Source organism: Haematobia irritans, chromosome 1, assembly GCF_050003625.1.
Source record: "Haematobia irritans isolate KBUSLIRL chromosome 1, ASM5000362v1, whole genome shotgun sequence".
Taxonomy (NCBI): domain Eukaryota; kingdom Metazoa; phylum Arthropoda; class Insecta; order Diptera; family Muscidae; genus Haematobia; species Haematobia irritans.
This window is the reverse complement of record NC_134397.1, coordinates 155,566,664-155,582,438: the sequence shown is the minus strand read 5'-3', so window position 1 is coordinate 155,582,438 and position 15,775 is coordinate 155,566,664. Positions and strand designations below refer to the sequence as shown.

The 15,775-nt window shown below is 29.7% G+C and overlaps 1 protein-coding gene across 5 annotated transcripts in view; it reads left to right on the top strand.

Annotated features, from left to right (window-relative positions):
- WASp (WASP actin nucleation promoting factor) overlaps positions 1–12,796 on the top strand; it is a 59,290-nt gene extending 46,494 nt beyond the window's left edge. For all 5 annotated transcript variants that reach the window (XM_075291992.1, XM_075291991.1, XM_075291990.1 and 2 more), the window contains 4 exons: positions 1,010–1,512; positions 1,581–1,751; positions 1,820–2,011; positions 4,521–12,796. In XM_075291992.1, coding sequence (XP_075148107.1) covers positions 1,010–1,512; positions 1,581–1,751; positions 1,820–2,011; positions 4,521–4,778 — 1,124 coding nt within the window. In that variant the 3' untranslated portion in view covers positions 4,779–12,796. The remainder of the gene's footprint in view (positions 1–1,009; positions 1,513–1,580; positions 1,752–1,819; positions 2,012–4,520) is intronic.
- Positions 12,797–15,775: the final 2,979 nt, after the last annotated feature.

The following is a 15,775-nucleotide window of genomic DNA, read 5'->3' as shown; positions in this document are numbered from 1 at the left end:
CCATATGAACATACCGGGGAACTGCAAAGCGGATGAGTTAGCAAGGCTAGGAACTACCTTACATATTCCAGGGAACTAGAATCTGTTGGTATGCCTCTGGCTACCTGCAAGTTCTTACTGCGTGAGAAGGCTGTTATGATGGTAAATGTTCGATGGGAGAATTGCAAGTGTTGTAACGACACCAAGCAAATATGGCCCCATTTAAACTTAAACCGCACACTAGATATGCTAGTGTTCTCAAGACGGCAGATTTCACTTCTGATATCTGCTATAACGGGTCGCTGCCTTATAAGCGATTTTGCAAAAACTATTGGCGCGAAGTATAATGACTACTGTATGAGCTGTCATGATGCGGAGGAAAAGGAATCAATTAAACACCTCCAGTGTGAGTGTCCTGCTTTTTGTGTACGGCGTAAACGAATTTTAGAGGCATATAGCTTTCGATTTCTGGCGAACCTGTAAAACGTTAACTTAAGCAGTCTGCTAATGTTTTTAGAACAATCTGGTTGGTTAAAAGTAGAAGTTCCCATATGTAATAGGTACTTTTAGTTAATGTGAACCTGAAACTTAATCGGGCTGCCAGTTTAACCTAACCTTTTCAATAGACCGAATTTTCAATAGTCCAGATTGCCAGATGGTTCGACATGCCATAGGCTATCCTTTCAACTATATAATAACACATTTCTTGATTTTACGTTAATTTTGTGGTCGAATATTAATCGAAAATTGTGTGAGTATCCAAACGTATTTACCATCGCAATTTCTTTGATTAACATTTGTTTTGTCTATGCCAACTGTGAAGTAAATTATTTGTGGACATACAATTCTACATGCTAAATCGAATATAAAATCGAAATGCATGGATATCATTTAATTGCTTAATGCCAAGCTTTGCTTGTATTAAAATGTGTTTCATTGTGTTAACTTGTCTTTTTTTTTTTTGTTGTCACCTAAGAATTTTATTTTTAATAGTCCACCAATTTTCCCTATTCCAAAATATTTCTTTTAGAAAAACGTAATAAACGAAAATCGCAAATGGCTCCTTCTGCTCCATTAGCGCCTTTACCCAAAGAACCCGATTCTAATGTGGTACAACTAAGGAATAATGCATCCAAAATTGGTACTATTAATCTAACATCAGCTCCAACAACGCAGCCGCCTTCAAAAAATTTATTCTCGCTATCGTCGTCTTCCAACAATAAAAAGCAAAAGCCCAAAGTGAATAAATGTGATATTGGTGCACCTACCAATTTCCGTCATGTCACCCATGTGGGTTGGGATGATGACAAAGGTTTCGACTGTCAGGGCGATGAGAAAGATGAAATTCTTAATCAATTCTTTGCGAAAGCTGGTGTATCGAAAACACAACTTAATGATCGGGATACGAGAGCTTTCATTTACGATTTCATACAAAATAAAAATGTTTTGGATATTGTGAAACAAGAAAATGTCGAAAAACCCATGAAAGTGGCGCAAGCTGCACCACCACCACCTCCAACAAGACATCATCATGTGAGTATTTAATCTGTAATATTTTTCAAAATTTGTATTTTTTATTTTTGTTTGTTTGGATTTTTCAGGCTCAAAATGGCAATACATCGACAACAACAACAACTACTCCAAGATCTGCACCACCTCCACCAGCTAGACAACCTCCTCCACCAGTACCTACAACAGTGCCTGGTCTTTCAAGAGCACCTGCGCCACCTTCTAGACCACCACCGCCACCAGCACCCAGTATGGCTGCACCGGTATGAAAAACAATTTTTTTAAATTACCTACTTTGTTCTTAATACGCTTTCTTGGTTTCTTTATATAGCCACCACCTCCTCCACCACCACCAGCAGCATCCTTTGCACCACCTCCACCGCCGCCACCACCAGCCATGGGAGAAGTACCAACAATTACCACATCGCATGTTAAAGAAACAAAAGCTCCTTCGAGTTTACCACCTATATCAGATACACGCAACGAACTTCTGGATAGTATACGTAAAGGTGTACAACTTAAGGTAAGGAACACAACAAGCTTTTGTGTCAAAATATTTTCTATTGATTCAAACGAAAAAAATGTCTTAAAGTAATAAGCCTATTTTGGTATTTTAAACACGGTTGCCAAATTACCAAAATTTGAAGAAAATTTTACCACAAATCTACCAAATTTGAAATATCTCTCTTTGAAGTTTTCGATCCTATTTGTGTGATTATTTTAAAAAATTTTTTAAAGTTTTTTTTTTGTCAAAATTTTATTTTTATAGAAAATTTTATTTCTATAGAGAATTTTATTAAAATTTTAGTTCTATAGAAAATTTCATCAAAATTTTATTTATATAGAAAATTTTATCAAAATTTTATTTCTATAGAAAATTTTCTCAAAATTTTATTTCTATTGAAAATTTTCTCAAAATTTTTTTCTATAGAAAGTTTGTCAAAATTTTATTTCTATAGAAAATTTATCAAAATTTTATTTCTATGGAAAATTTATCAAAATTTTATTTCAATAGAAAATTTTATCAAAATTTTATTTCTATAGAAAATTTTATCACAATTTTATTTATATAAAAAAATTTCTCAAAATTTTATTTCTATAGAAAATTTTATCAAAATATTATTTCTATAGAAAATTTTATCAAAATTTTATTTCTATAGACAATTTTATCAAAATTTTATTTCTATAGAAAATTTTATCAAAATCTTATTTCTATAGAAATGTGTGTCGAAATTTTTTTTCTTGTGAAAAGTTTGTAAAAATTTTATTTCTATAGAAAATTTTGTCAAAATTTTATTTCTATAGAAAATTTTGTCAAAATTTTATTCTATAGAAAATTTTGTCAAAATTTTATTTCTATAGAAAATTTTGTCAAAATTTTATTTCTATAGAAAATTTTGTCAAAATTCTCTTTCTGTAAAAAATTTTGTCAAAATTTTATTTCTATAGAAAATTTTGTCAAAATTTTATTTCTATAAAAAATTTATCAAAATTTTATTTCTATAGAAAATTTTATCAAAATTTTATTTCTATCGAAAAGTTTGTCAAAATTTTATTTCTATAGAAAAATTTGTCAAAATTTTATTTCTATAGAAAATTTTATTTCTTATGAAAAGTTTGTAAAAATTATATTTCTATAGAAAATTTTGTCAAAATTTTATTTCTATAGAAAATTTTATTTCTTATGAAAAGTTTGTAAAAATTTATTTCTACAGAAAATGTTGTCAACATTTTATTTCTATAGAAAATTTTGTCAAAATTTTATTTCTATAGAAAATTTTGTCGACATTTTATTTCTATAGAAAATTTTGTCAACATTTTATTTCTATAGAAAATTTTGTCAAAATTTTATTTCTATAGAAAATTTTGTCAAAATTTTATTTCTATAGAAAATTTTGTCAAAATTTTATTTCTATAGAAAATTTTGTCAAAATTTTATTTCTATAGAAAATTTTGTCAAAATTTTATTTCTATAGAAAATTTTGTCAAAATTTTATTTCTATAGAAAATTTTGTCAAAATGTTATTTCTATAGAAAATTTTGTCAAAATTTTATTTCTATAGAAAATTTTGTCAAAATTTTATTTCTATAGAAAATTTTGTCAAAATTTTATTTCTATGGAAAATTTTGTCAAAATTTTATTTCTATAGAAAATTTTGTCAAAATTTTATTTCTATAGAAAATTTTGTCAAAATTTTATTTCTATAGAAAATTTTGTCAAAATTTTATTTCTATAGAAATTTTCTCAAAATTTTATTTCTATAGAAACTTTTGTCAACATTTTATTTCTATAGAAAATTTTGTCAAAATTTTATTTCTATAGAAAATTTTATTTCTTATGAAAAGTTTGTAAAATTTTGTCAAAATTTTATTTCTATAGAAAATTTTGTCAAAATTTTATTTCTATAGAAAATTTTGTCAAAATTTTATTTCTATAGAAAATTTTGTCAAAATTTCATTTCTATAGAAAATTTTGTCAAAATTTTATTTCTATAGAAAATTTTGTCAAAATTTTATTTCTATTAAAAATTTTATTTCTTATGAAAATTTTGTCAACATTTTATTTCTATAGAAAATTTTGTCAAAATTTTATTTCTATAGAAAATTTTATCAAAATTTTATTTCTATAGAAAATTTTATCAAAATTTTATTTCTATAGAAAATTTTGTATTTCTATAAAAAATTTTGTCAAAATTTTATTTCTATAGAAAATTTTCTCAAAATTTTGTTCGTATAGAAAATTTTGTCAAAATTTTATTGTTATAAAAAATTTATCAAAATTTTATTTCTATAGAAATTTTCTCAAAATTTTATTTCTATAGAAAATTTTCTATAGATAATTTTTCCCAATATAGTTGCATTCCCAAAAGATAATTAAAATGTGTTCTCATGTGACCAACAATTCTGATAATTATTCACACAATACTTTGAACTTCGTAGGTGATTTTTCTTACTACTATCGTACTTTAGTCGATTTCATAATATCCATATATTACTACTAAACTTGTTTTATTATTTTTTGTTACTTACAGAAAGTTGATACGTCAGCTCTTAGTACGGGTAGCGGAGACTCACATGGTGATCTTATGTCAGAGATTCGCATGGGCTTTGAACTTAAACCAGCTCAAAGTAGAGAATTACCAGCAAATCGTCTTAGCGATGAGCACGTTTCCGGTACAGATGCATTAGCTGATGCTCTACGAAGAGCTCTATTAGATAGAGGACGTGTAATGCAATCCTCCGATGATGAGTCAGAATCATCGGGCAATGATGATGAATGGGATGATTAAAATGGCAAAGCCATAATATATATATATTTATAAGATGTATGTGACCAAAGGTGGAGTCAAAATGAAGTTTAATTTATTCTTCTTCGGGTATGTTTTAAAAGTTTTTTGTTTTGTTTTAATTAATATACCAAATTGAAAAATATTGCTGCCTCTAATTGATGATAGACGAATGTAATGGAACCGTTCTCTATCTTCAAATAATGCGCTGTGTACTTTTTTACAACTTCATTTTGTATATTAGTACATTAGAATTGTGTATATTTTTAAGTTTTGCTGAAAAAAATGTATCGTCTTGTGTATTAATATAAATAACATATACATATATATTTTTTTTGTTCTTTCGTGAGTAAACTATACAAAATAATTCCAAGATCTAAATATATTTTTCTAAATGTTTATTTTGTATATTTATGCATATACAGTTTTCATTGGTATTTATTGAAACTAAAGTTCAAATTTTAGTTACATACGAACCTTAATTCCAAAATATGTTATTATAAAAAACCTATTAATTCGTCTTATTACGGATTTCTTTGCCTTTAACAACAAAGAATCTTTTTTTTTTTATTTTGCCATATTTTTTGTTTATTAAACTTTCAACATAATCAACTTTTAGTTTATTACTTCAGAACGTCGACGGAATAGGGAGCTAGCAATCAAATAATTGTTTATTATGAAAAACTTATTTAAAGGATTTTTATGTCCTAAAATATATGGGAAACTTGAATAGTACCAATGTCTTGAGTACCAAAAGATAAATGCAATATTTCATAAATACCAACAAAGAATTTCAATTCTAAATATGGACGAAACAAAACATAAGTAAAAAATATTTCAAAAACAACGTTGGAGGAAGTCGAAAATGTTCCTGATCGGAGAATGAAGCTGACCATGTTAGCCACAAACGAATATTTGTCGAAGCGCTAATGAAGGGAATTAATTTTTATATCAGCTCAGTTGCAGGCAAAAATGGCTCATCTCTGTTCGTGATGTACCACCAATGATTTTCATCGCCGCAAAAAAAACTATCTTAAAATTACAAGCTTTGATTTTAACTGTGAACAACATGTAAATCTAAATATTATGTCGTTTTCTTTTTTTTTAATATATGCATTTTTCGCGTTTTGCCCGGAATATGACCTTTTTAGATTCTTTTGTAAAAAAAAAACAGCAGTTTGCTTTCGAATTCTGTTGTTGCACACATAGAGAGAAATTGAGAGCATTTCAGCACTGCCGACAAACGAGAGTGCGGCGATTGCCTTGAAAAGCAGAGCTGCGTTTACCTGTTAATGGTGACATGTAACATATAAATGAATGTAGACAAATTTCAATGTTTGCATCTATATTTTATACCAAACAAATATATTTTTATTCCATTTATTTAAGCAATTCAAAGCCTTTAAAGGGCCAATTTAACGAATTACAATGGATTTCATAGAAATCCGAAAAATCGTAAATGTTGTTTATATTTTACTCTTATTGTTTTTGTTTGAGTTCATTTTAATTTCGCCCTGGGATCTAATCACGGCATTCGATATCGAAAAAATTGTCGATACGATTAAAAGTTTGGATTACGGCATTCGATTCGATGGTTTTGAAGATTTCAAAATAAAAAGTGAATTGTATTGCATTATACCTTCGGCTGACGAAAGAGGCGTTCAATTGTTACTTGGAGGAATATAATATTTGGTGGCATGTCAACGTCAATTCTATCGATAATACAAGTGTCTGCCGTCTTAAATAGTGGAAACTCCACTATTCCTACATGGTGGCCCAGAAGCGTTATGTTGTCATGGTATGGTACGGTAATTGCTTGATCACAATCTCTTCGATATCGTTCTTGCCTGTGCGCTTTTTATATGGTTCTTTGCCAAGCTATAATGTTAAAACACTAATATATTTAGTACTTCTATATGGCGAAAACGATGTAAAAAACAAGTGAAACCTGTTTTACTATTAAAATTTACCAATCGAATAAATTTTCGATCAATAAAACTCGATATCGACTCCCTAGACCCGAAAAATTTACATTTCGATCAAAAATTCTGGATATCGAATGCCGTGAATAGCCCTCTGTTTGCGCCTTTGTACGTGGCTGACAGCAACACTTTGTACAGACAAAATGAAGGCATACAAGAAAAAAAAAACACCAGTAGGCATGTTTTCTTTTAGTACTGGGTTGCCAGGACAGAGATCATAGAATAAAGAATATGGAAGAATGGCTATTGAAAACACCAAACCATTGACGGCGCTAGATCCCTACATTTGCAACACTGACAATCAGCTGTTTAAATACAATTTAAATTTTTAATTTACAAATTGACCCAAAATATAAGTTAATATTATAAACCATTTGACGTACTAAAAGTACACACAGAACTCGTTATTCCCGCAGAACATCCCAGCTAAACAAAGCGTCGCCAAAAAAGTAGTGAAAATGTTCTTTTTGGAACCGGAAGTGGTGCAAAATTGGCGCAGAAGTGATGAATTTAACATGGGCTTGTCATAGGACCGATGTCCACTATTTCAACAGCCGTTGCACTGAATTTGCATCACTTTTTAAGGTGTGATCCAATATAAGTTAATATTATAAACTCTTTGACATACTAAAAGTAAACACAGAAGTCGTTATTCCCGCAGAACATCCCAGCAAAAAAAGCGTCGCCAAAAAAGTAGTGAAAATTTTCTTTTTGGATCCGGAAGTGGTACAAAATTGGCGCAGAAGCGATGAATTTAACATGGGCTTGTCATAGGACGGATGTCCACCCTTTCAACATTCGTTGCACTGAATTTGCATCACTTTTTAAGGTGTGGTCCGAATTCAATATTTTGGATGTGAATTATAAAATTGTGTGATATGTTGCCAAATAAATAATTTTTATAATTTTTTTTATAATTTTTAATGCATTCTAACGCTTGTCTAAAACGTTTGACCTCAAATATTATCAAACATGTGCAATTTTTCTAGAATGGATTAGAATTTCTTTCGATACAATTTAAATAATTTGTACCATTTTATTAATTCTTACTCTCTTTTTTAACTTATTTGAAACAAAATAATTTAAAATTTCTTATTAAAAATGTGAAAAAAACGAATTTAAAAAAAAATTGAATCAAAAGAACTACCCGTGTAGTTAAAATAAAGAACATCTTTGGGAGAGCATTTTTGGAAGTGATTTTAATGTTATGCTTTTAGAAGAACTTCCAATTTTTTTGCTGGGATGTTGGAAAATATGCAACACTGGTTATTAAATTTTTAAAAGCATTTACAGAAATGTATTGATGATGATGACACTCCAATACTTTAAATTTAGTTTTATTGAACAAATTAATCACAATAAATAGCTATGGCTAATTGAGAAATCAAAATTTAATTTGGATATACTAGAGAGATTTGCACAGATGAAAAGTTTCGGATAGAACAACAGTGCAACGATAGTTCATGTAAACGATATATCCAATACTAAAAGAAAACAGTCTAAACAAACCTTGTTTAAAATGAATTATTGGAAAAAAGTAACCGTGATTAAATTCCCATTGTCACGGTTACTTTTTTTCAATAATTCATTTTAAACAAGGTTTGCTAAAGACAGTTTTCTTTTAGTATTGGAAATATCGTTTATCGGCCCTTATTAAATTTAAATTCATTCTTTATGTTTCAATCATACTCTGAGGCAAGTAATTTGAATTTAAGTTGAAGATGGGATTCTCTCTCCCTCTTTCTTTTTTTGTTTTTGTTTGTTTTTTTGCTACCAAGTCATAGTTGAGAATACGTATTATGGAATTAAGGTATCAGTATAAAAACAAAATCTAATGAAAAGAACTTCTTAAGTTATAAAATTCTACTAGACAAAGACTCACTCCGATTGCAATTATTTATCTTTATGTACTATATTGTATATTTTCTTTAATATATATATTTTTTTGTTTCTATTTAATCATAGAAATCTAGTCTTTTTTTAAAGTATTTCTTTTTGTAATGTATACAAATAATATAAACCCAATGTTTCCCCCTTTATACTTATACTATATTGATATCTCCATATATGAATGCTGTTTTTTTTTTTTTTTGTTTACTAAAATCATGCATATCCTGCTCAATTTGAAAATAGAAATCAAAACTACTCCATATTTAGATCATACAAACATAAAAATCTATATATCACTACCATTGCGCAGCAATTCAATATAAATTAATTCAATTCAAATATAAATATTTATGTATGTATAATTAAATATAAAGAATATTTTAAATATAATAAATAAAATTTTAAATTAGTAACAATTGTGCCAAATACAAAGAAAATTAATTAAATATTAATGAAAAACAAAAAACAAAACTTACACAACATCACATTGTATCAAAAAAAAAAGAACAAAATAACAATATATAGCAAAAAGTACTGTTAAAAATTTCGAAACGAAATTTTCTGAAACAAAGCAATTGCATACTAAATCTAGATGAATAATTACTAAAAAAAATCCCCTACTATGTATACAAAATATTGCACATGTTTGTTTTTGATTTGATTTGTTTTGTGGTATTTTACAAACTATTTAGATCAAAGGGTTTTAACACCAAATAGCACATTGATCAGATGAGCATAATGTGCGGGACTTTGCCACTGCTTACGAATGTATTAGCGGTGAGTCGAACATTGTATTTAATGAGAAATTGGTCACATGCCTTTTAGTTAGAATATGGATGGGAAAAATTAAGTTGAGAAAATTGTCTATATTTTTTTTATTACTATTCTTTTAGAAAATTCAGAGTCAACTTTTGATAACCTTCATATTTGACACTTTTGCTATTTTTAAAAATCGATTCAAATTCAAGTTTTTTATACCCACCACCATAGAATGGTGATGGGGGTATTATAACTTTGTCATTCCGTTTGTAACACATCGAAATATCGATTTCCGACTATATAAAGTATATATATATTCTTGATCAGGGAGAAATTCTAAGACGATATAACGATGTTCGTCTGTCTGTCGGGATGTCTGTTGTAATCACGCTACAGCCTTCAATAATAAAGCTATCTTGCTTAATTTTCTCACAAACTCGTTTTTTTGTCTTCAAGCAGGTCATGTTCGAAGATGGGCTATATTGGTCCATGCTTTGGTATAGACTCCATATAAATCTACCCCCCGATTTGGTGTCTTGGGCTTCTAGAAACCGTATTTTCTATCCGAATTGCCTAAAATTCGAAACGTAGAGGTATTTTTGGACCATAAATAAGTGTGCCGAAAATGGTGCCTATAGGTCCATGTTTTGGTATAGCCCCCAAATAAACCGACCACCCGATTTGGGGTCTTGGGCTTCTAGAAATCGTATTTTCTATCCGATTTTCCTGAAATTGGAAATTTATACGTATTTTAGGACAAAAAATATGTGTGCCGAAAATGAGGTGTATCGGTCCATGTTTTAGTATAGCTCCCACCCGATTTGGGGTCTTGGGATTCTAGAAACCGTTTTTTCTATCCGATTTGCCTAAAATTCAAAATCTAAAGGTATTTTAGAACCACAAATAAGTGTGTCGAAAATGGTGTGTATCAGTCCATGTTTTTTTATAGCCCCCATATAGACCGATCTCCTGATTTTAGTTCTTGGGCTTCTAGAAGCCTTATTTTCGATCCGATATTCCTGAAATTAGAAATCTAAAGGTATATTAAGACCACAAACAGGTGTGCCGAATATGGTGTGTATCGATCTATGGTTTGCTATAGCCCCCATATAGCCCGATCTTCCGGTTTTACTTCTTCTACAAACCGTAGTTTTTATTAAATTTGCTTGAAATTTGGAATCTAGAGGTTTTTGGGGACCTTAAATAGGTGTTCCGAATAAATTGTGTAGCGCTATAGAATTTGATTTATCCCCCGTATAAACCCGCCCTCCGATTTGGGGTCTAAATTCTGTAGGTTTTTCAGAACCACAACTAGTTGTGCTGAATTTTGTGTATCGGTGCATATTTTTGGCATAGCACCCATATAGACTGATTTCCTGATTTAACTCCTTGGGTTTATATAAACCGTAGGTTTTATCCGATTTGTCTGAAATTGTAACGGATTTAGTTTTTATCGCTCCATTTGGTAAGGCCTCCATATAGACCGATTTCATTACTTGAGGGTATAGAAGGCGCACTGATCATGAAAGTGGCTTGAAACTGAAAGTAAAATTTCCAAATCTAAAGATTTTAGATTTCAAATCAAGGCATTATTTAATAATTTCTATCAAGTAACACGCTACGACGAAGAGTTTTCAAAGATAACTATTATATTTGATTCATGGTGGTGGGTATTTAAGATTCGGCCTGGCCGAACTTACTGCTGTATATACTTGTTCTAACTCTTATTGAGGATACCAAATCTTTAAATCGCTTTTATTTGTAATCTTTAAACTAGTTTTTTATTTGTATAAATAGAGACAAATTGATGTTGATCAAAATCGAAGAATCGAACCATAATGAAAAATTCGAATGATGTAGTTGAAAATTCTTCAAAAATTCTAAAGTCGCGACTTCCAAAGTCGACTCTTCAATAATCGCAAAAGTCGAAAATTGACTTCTTTAGAATTAAAAAAAAAACACAAAAGCCCAAAAATCAACTCTCCAAGTTTGAAAAAAGGCGGGAACTCGAAAAGTTTACTTTTTTAAAATTTGAAAAAATTGAAATGTCTAAGAGTCGACTTTTCCAAATTTTTAAAAATTCGACTTCTAACTCAACGCATATTTTGGAAGGTAATTTCTAGGAATCAGCTGATTACAATTTTTTCCATTGCTGGCACAATTTTGATAGTCAGCGTTTGTTAATTAATATTCAAATATATTTTATTAATGCGATTGGCGTAGGTAGAAGGGTTTGTATGGATGTGCCCTCTTCCCCTACCAAATGCCATGCAGTATTTTTCAAATTATTATTGCTTATCCTTGTATTAAATATTTTGTGTTCATATATACTCGAAATTATTCTTTCTTTTTGAAGTTATTAACAAAGAAAATAATTTTGTAGCTCTGACCCCTTAGTAGGATGTTGCTGGCTACGCCAATATTTAACTGAAAATTGTACCAATTAACAAGTATATACAACAGTAAGTTCGGCCTGGCCAAATCCTAAATACCCACCACCATAAATCTATAATAGTTTCCTTTGAAAACTCTCCGTCGTAGCGGGTTATAAGATAATATATGGAATTACAGGGGGTTTGATGACCGATATTCTCCCAAGCAGATCAGTTCACCCATTACGCTTCTCGAAGATAAATTTCAAAATGCTACCTATGACGACTAGATCAGATTCTGGATTTGTAACAACCTTTTAGGTTTGAGTTTTAGAGGAATCACAAACATCTCGTTTAAGTGAGCAAGGTTTGGTTAGGTGGCAGCCCGATGTATAAGGCTCACTTAGACTATTCAGTCCTTTGTGATACCACATTGGTGAACTTCTCTCTTATCACTTAGTACTGCCCGATTCCATGTTAAGCTCAATGACAAGGGCAAGTGGGCAAGAAAATGATGAAATAAGGCCTTGATTTGAAATCTGATTGAACAAGTAAAATCTGCAAATTATAATTATACACACCAAATTAAGCACACCTAATTGTGGTTCTGAATCTAGGGCCCAAATCGGAGGGCGGGTTTATAGGGGAGATAACAAATATCAAAATCTGTACCGATATTCAATATATTCCGAACTTCGGAGAGGAAATACGGCTATGGTCCTTAAAAAAAACTTTAGATTTTACATTTTGGGCAAATTCGATACAAACTATGGTTTCTAGAAGCCCAAGAAGTAAAATCGGGAGATCGGTCTATATGGAGGCTATAGCAAAACTCGGACCGATAGGCACCATTTTCGGCAAACCTTTTTGTGGTCCTAAAATTCCTCTAGATTTTAAATTTCGGACAAATCGGAGAGAAAATAGGTTTCTAGAAGCCCAAGACCCCAAATCGGGGGGTCGGTTTATATGGGGGCTATATCAAATCCTGGACCGATATAGCCCATCTTCGAACTTGCAGGGCGATAGCGCCTTTATTGAAAGCTGTAGCGTGACAACATACAGATCGAGACACGGACATGATTATATTATCTTTGAATTTCTCCCTGATCAAGAATATATATAATTTACATAGTCGGAAATCGATATTTCGATGTGTAGAAAAATAAAAATTTTAAATAATTTTCTTTTTTTTTTTTAATATTCAATTTGCTTTAAAATGATGACAGAAATGTGTCGCAAAAAAGATTGTCTTCACAATTGATGGTAAGAATTACTTCAATTATTCTTGCGAACCGTAACATTTTTCCTCATATTTCGAAGCAAATACCATATACAGATTTACTTTGTTTTACATTTCCCACTTGTTAAACATTCAAAATAGCAGTATGGCGGCTGATATTGTTGTTTTAGTAAAACTGAGAGTACCTTCCTTCATATACCATGTTCTAACTCTTATCGACATTCGATTATGGCCTCAATCGACTTTTAATAGCGACCAAAATCGATTAATCGAAAAAATTTAATTCAATTTTTATTAATCAATTCAACCCATTTCGGACTACATATTGATAGAAATACAATACATGAGACTTATATATGTATATATACACACATTTTATTTTTTGTGATTCAATCACGAAATTAATTGATGCAATAAATTTTTTAATTGAAATATCTTCAATCACGCAAATTGTATTATCAATCACAGTTTTAATTGGGCATAAACAAATTGTTGATTAAAAAATTAATTGATGTTATTTGAAACATTCAATTACTTTTTTTAATTGATTCAATTAAAAATTTTATTTATGTTGATTGCAAAACTCAATTAATTTTTTGAATTAAAAACGTAACTATTTTCAATTACTTTCCTATGTGAATTTGTGTTTTTAGTTTGATTAAAAAATTAATTGTTTGAAATAAATTTTTATTTAAAAATTAAAAAAAAAATCCATCACTTTAACTGACTTAGTCTTCCGAGTTTGATTAAAAAGTTAATTGTAACAATTAATATATATACACACATTTTATTTTTTGTGATTCAATCACGAAATTAATTGATCCAATTAATTTTTTAATTGAAATATCTTCAATCACGAAAATTGTAGTATCAATCACAGTTTTAATTGGGCATAAAAAAATTATTGATTAAAAAATTAATTGATGTTATTTGAAAAATTCAAATAATTTTTTAATTGATTCAATTAAAAATTTAATTGATATTGACTGCGAAACTCAATTAATTTTTTGAATTAAAAACGTAACTATTTTCAATTACTTTCCTATGTGACTTTGTGTTTTTAGTTTGATTAATAAATTAATTGTTTGAAATAAATTTTTATTTGAAAATTTAAAAAAAAAAAATCCATCACTTTAACTGACTTAGTCTTCCGAGTTTGATTAAAAAATTAATTGTAACAATTAATTTTTTAATTAAAAATTTAAAAATTTTCAATCACTGACTTAATTCACCATCAATTAATGCATCAATTAATTTAATAATTGGAAATATTTTGGTGATATTTTTTTCTGTGTATCCTAAAACTAAAATTTCATAAAAAATGATTTTTATAACCCATAAAAGGAAAACGTAGCTTAGTCCCCATGTTCCCAAATCCACTTCCAGGTGAATGTGAATCAATTCCACGATTTTCGTGTCCTGCAATCCGCTTTCACCGGAATTTTCGTGAAATCAATTCACTTGCAAAAGTCTTGGTGAAAGTTGAATTATGTCCAAGATTGGTGTATTTCCGGTTAAAAAAAAGTACTCGCGTAAAAAATTTGAAATGTTTTATATTTAATACATGAGTTTTATTAAAACTGCGTCATTTTTAATTTAAAAAAAATAATAAATTATAATAGGTCTGTTGATTCGACCTGATTTCCGCCTTAAAGGCCGGTACTCTGTTCGGTTTTCGCGTTGAAACTCCATACAAAATTAAAAAATGCGAAAAACTAGCGAAATTTTTCCATTTGTGGTACTTTGTTTTTTTCGAGTTGAAAAACTGACGTTTATAGCATGGCGCCATTTGCAATGTGAATTAAGAAATAATTTATTTATTAAAACTATTTTTGTGGGTTTATAACACAAACACGGATTATATTTTTGTTCCGAAACTATACAAAGGATCAAAGAAGCAGCAGATCAATTGCCCAAGGAAAATAAAATGTTAATTTTGTAATAACAAACAGCAACCACCAACTTAATTCAATATCGCTCCCTGTAAAATAGCGCTCCAAGTTACCTAAATAAACACCGCTTTCTATGTGCGAAATAATGGTTTCTATAAAAATTTTTCGCAAGAATGAACATAGTACCGGCCTTAAGGTGAGTATTAAGTTCGAGTTTAGGGTAGGTACTATGTTCGGTTTTCGAGTTGAAAACCACTTTATTTTCGCGATTACTTTTCCTTAAATAACCAAAATTATAAATGAAAACAAACTTATTCCTGTAAAGTCTTGCCGAAATCTAGAGGAACAAGAAACTACGCATCAATTGAGTTAATTTGTCTGCTTTATATTGAACTGTTTCAATAAAGTAACCACGAAAATTTCAACGCGAAAATTGAACATAGTACTTACCTTTAGCCACTAAAATCGCCATTTTTTCACGATTACTTTTCTTTAATAATACTTTTTAAGGAATACAAACTTTGTGAAAACTTGCTTTGGGCTATTTCCCATCAAGTTATAATAAAATCTGCAACAAATATGTATAATTTTATGGCTTTTTTTACTAATTTAGTTTTCACTTTAGTGAAAAAATGCGGCTAAACTCGAACTTAATACCCACCTTTAGTGAATTTTTGGGTGATTTGTGCAACCCAGCTGGTTGCAGAAAAGTTCAAAAAAGAGCATGGAATTAAGAACACCAAATTTTCACATTCGTGGATTTGACGTGAATAGTGGAAGTGGATATCGGAACATGGGTGTAGGTTAGGTTCGCTTGTAGGAGCAGCCTGTTACTCTCAGCCACGACTGGAGATGTACGTATGAC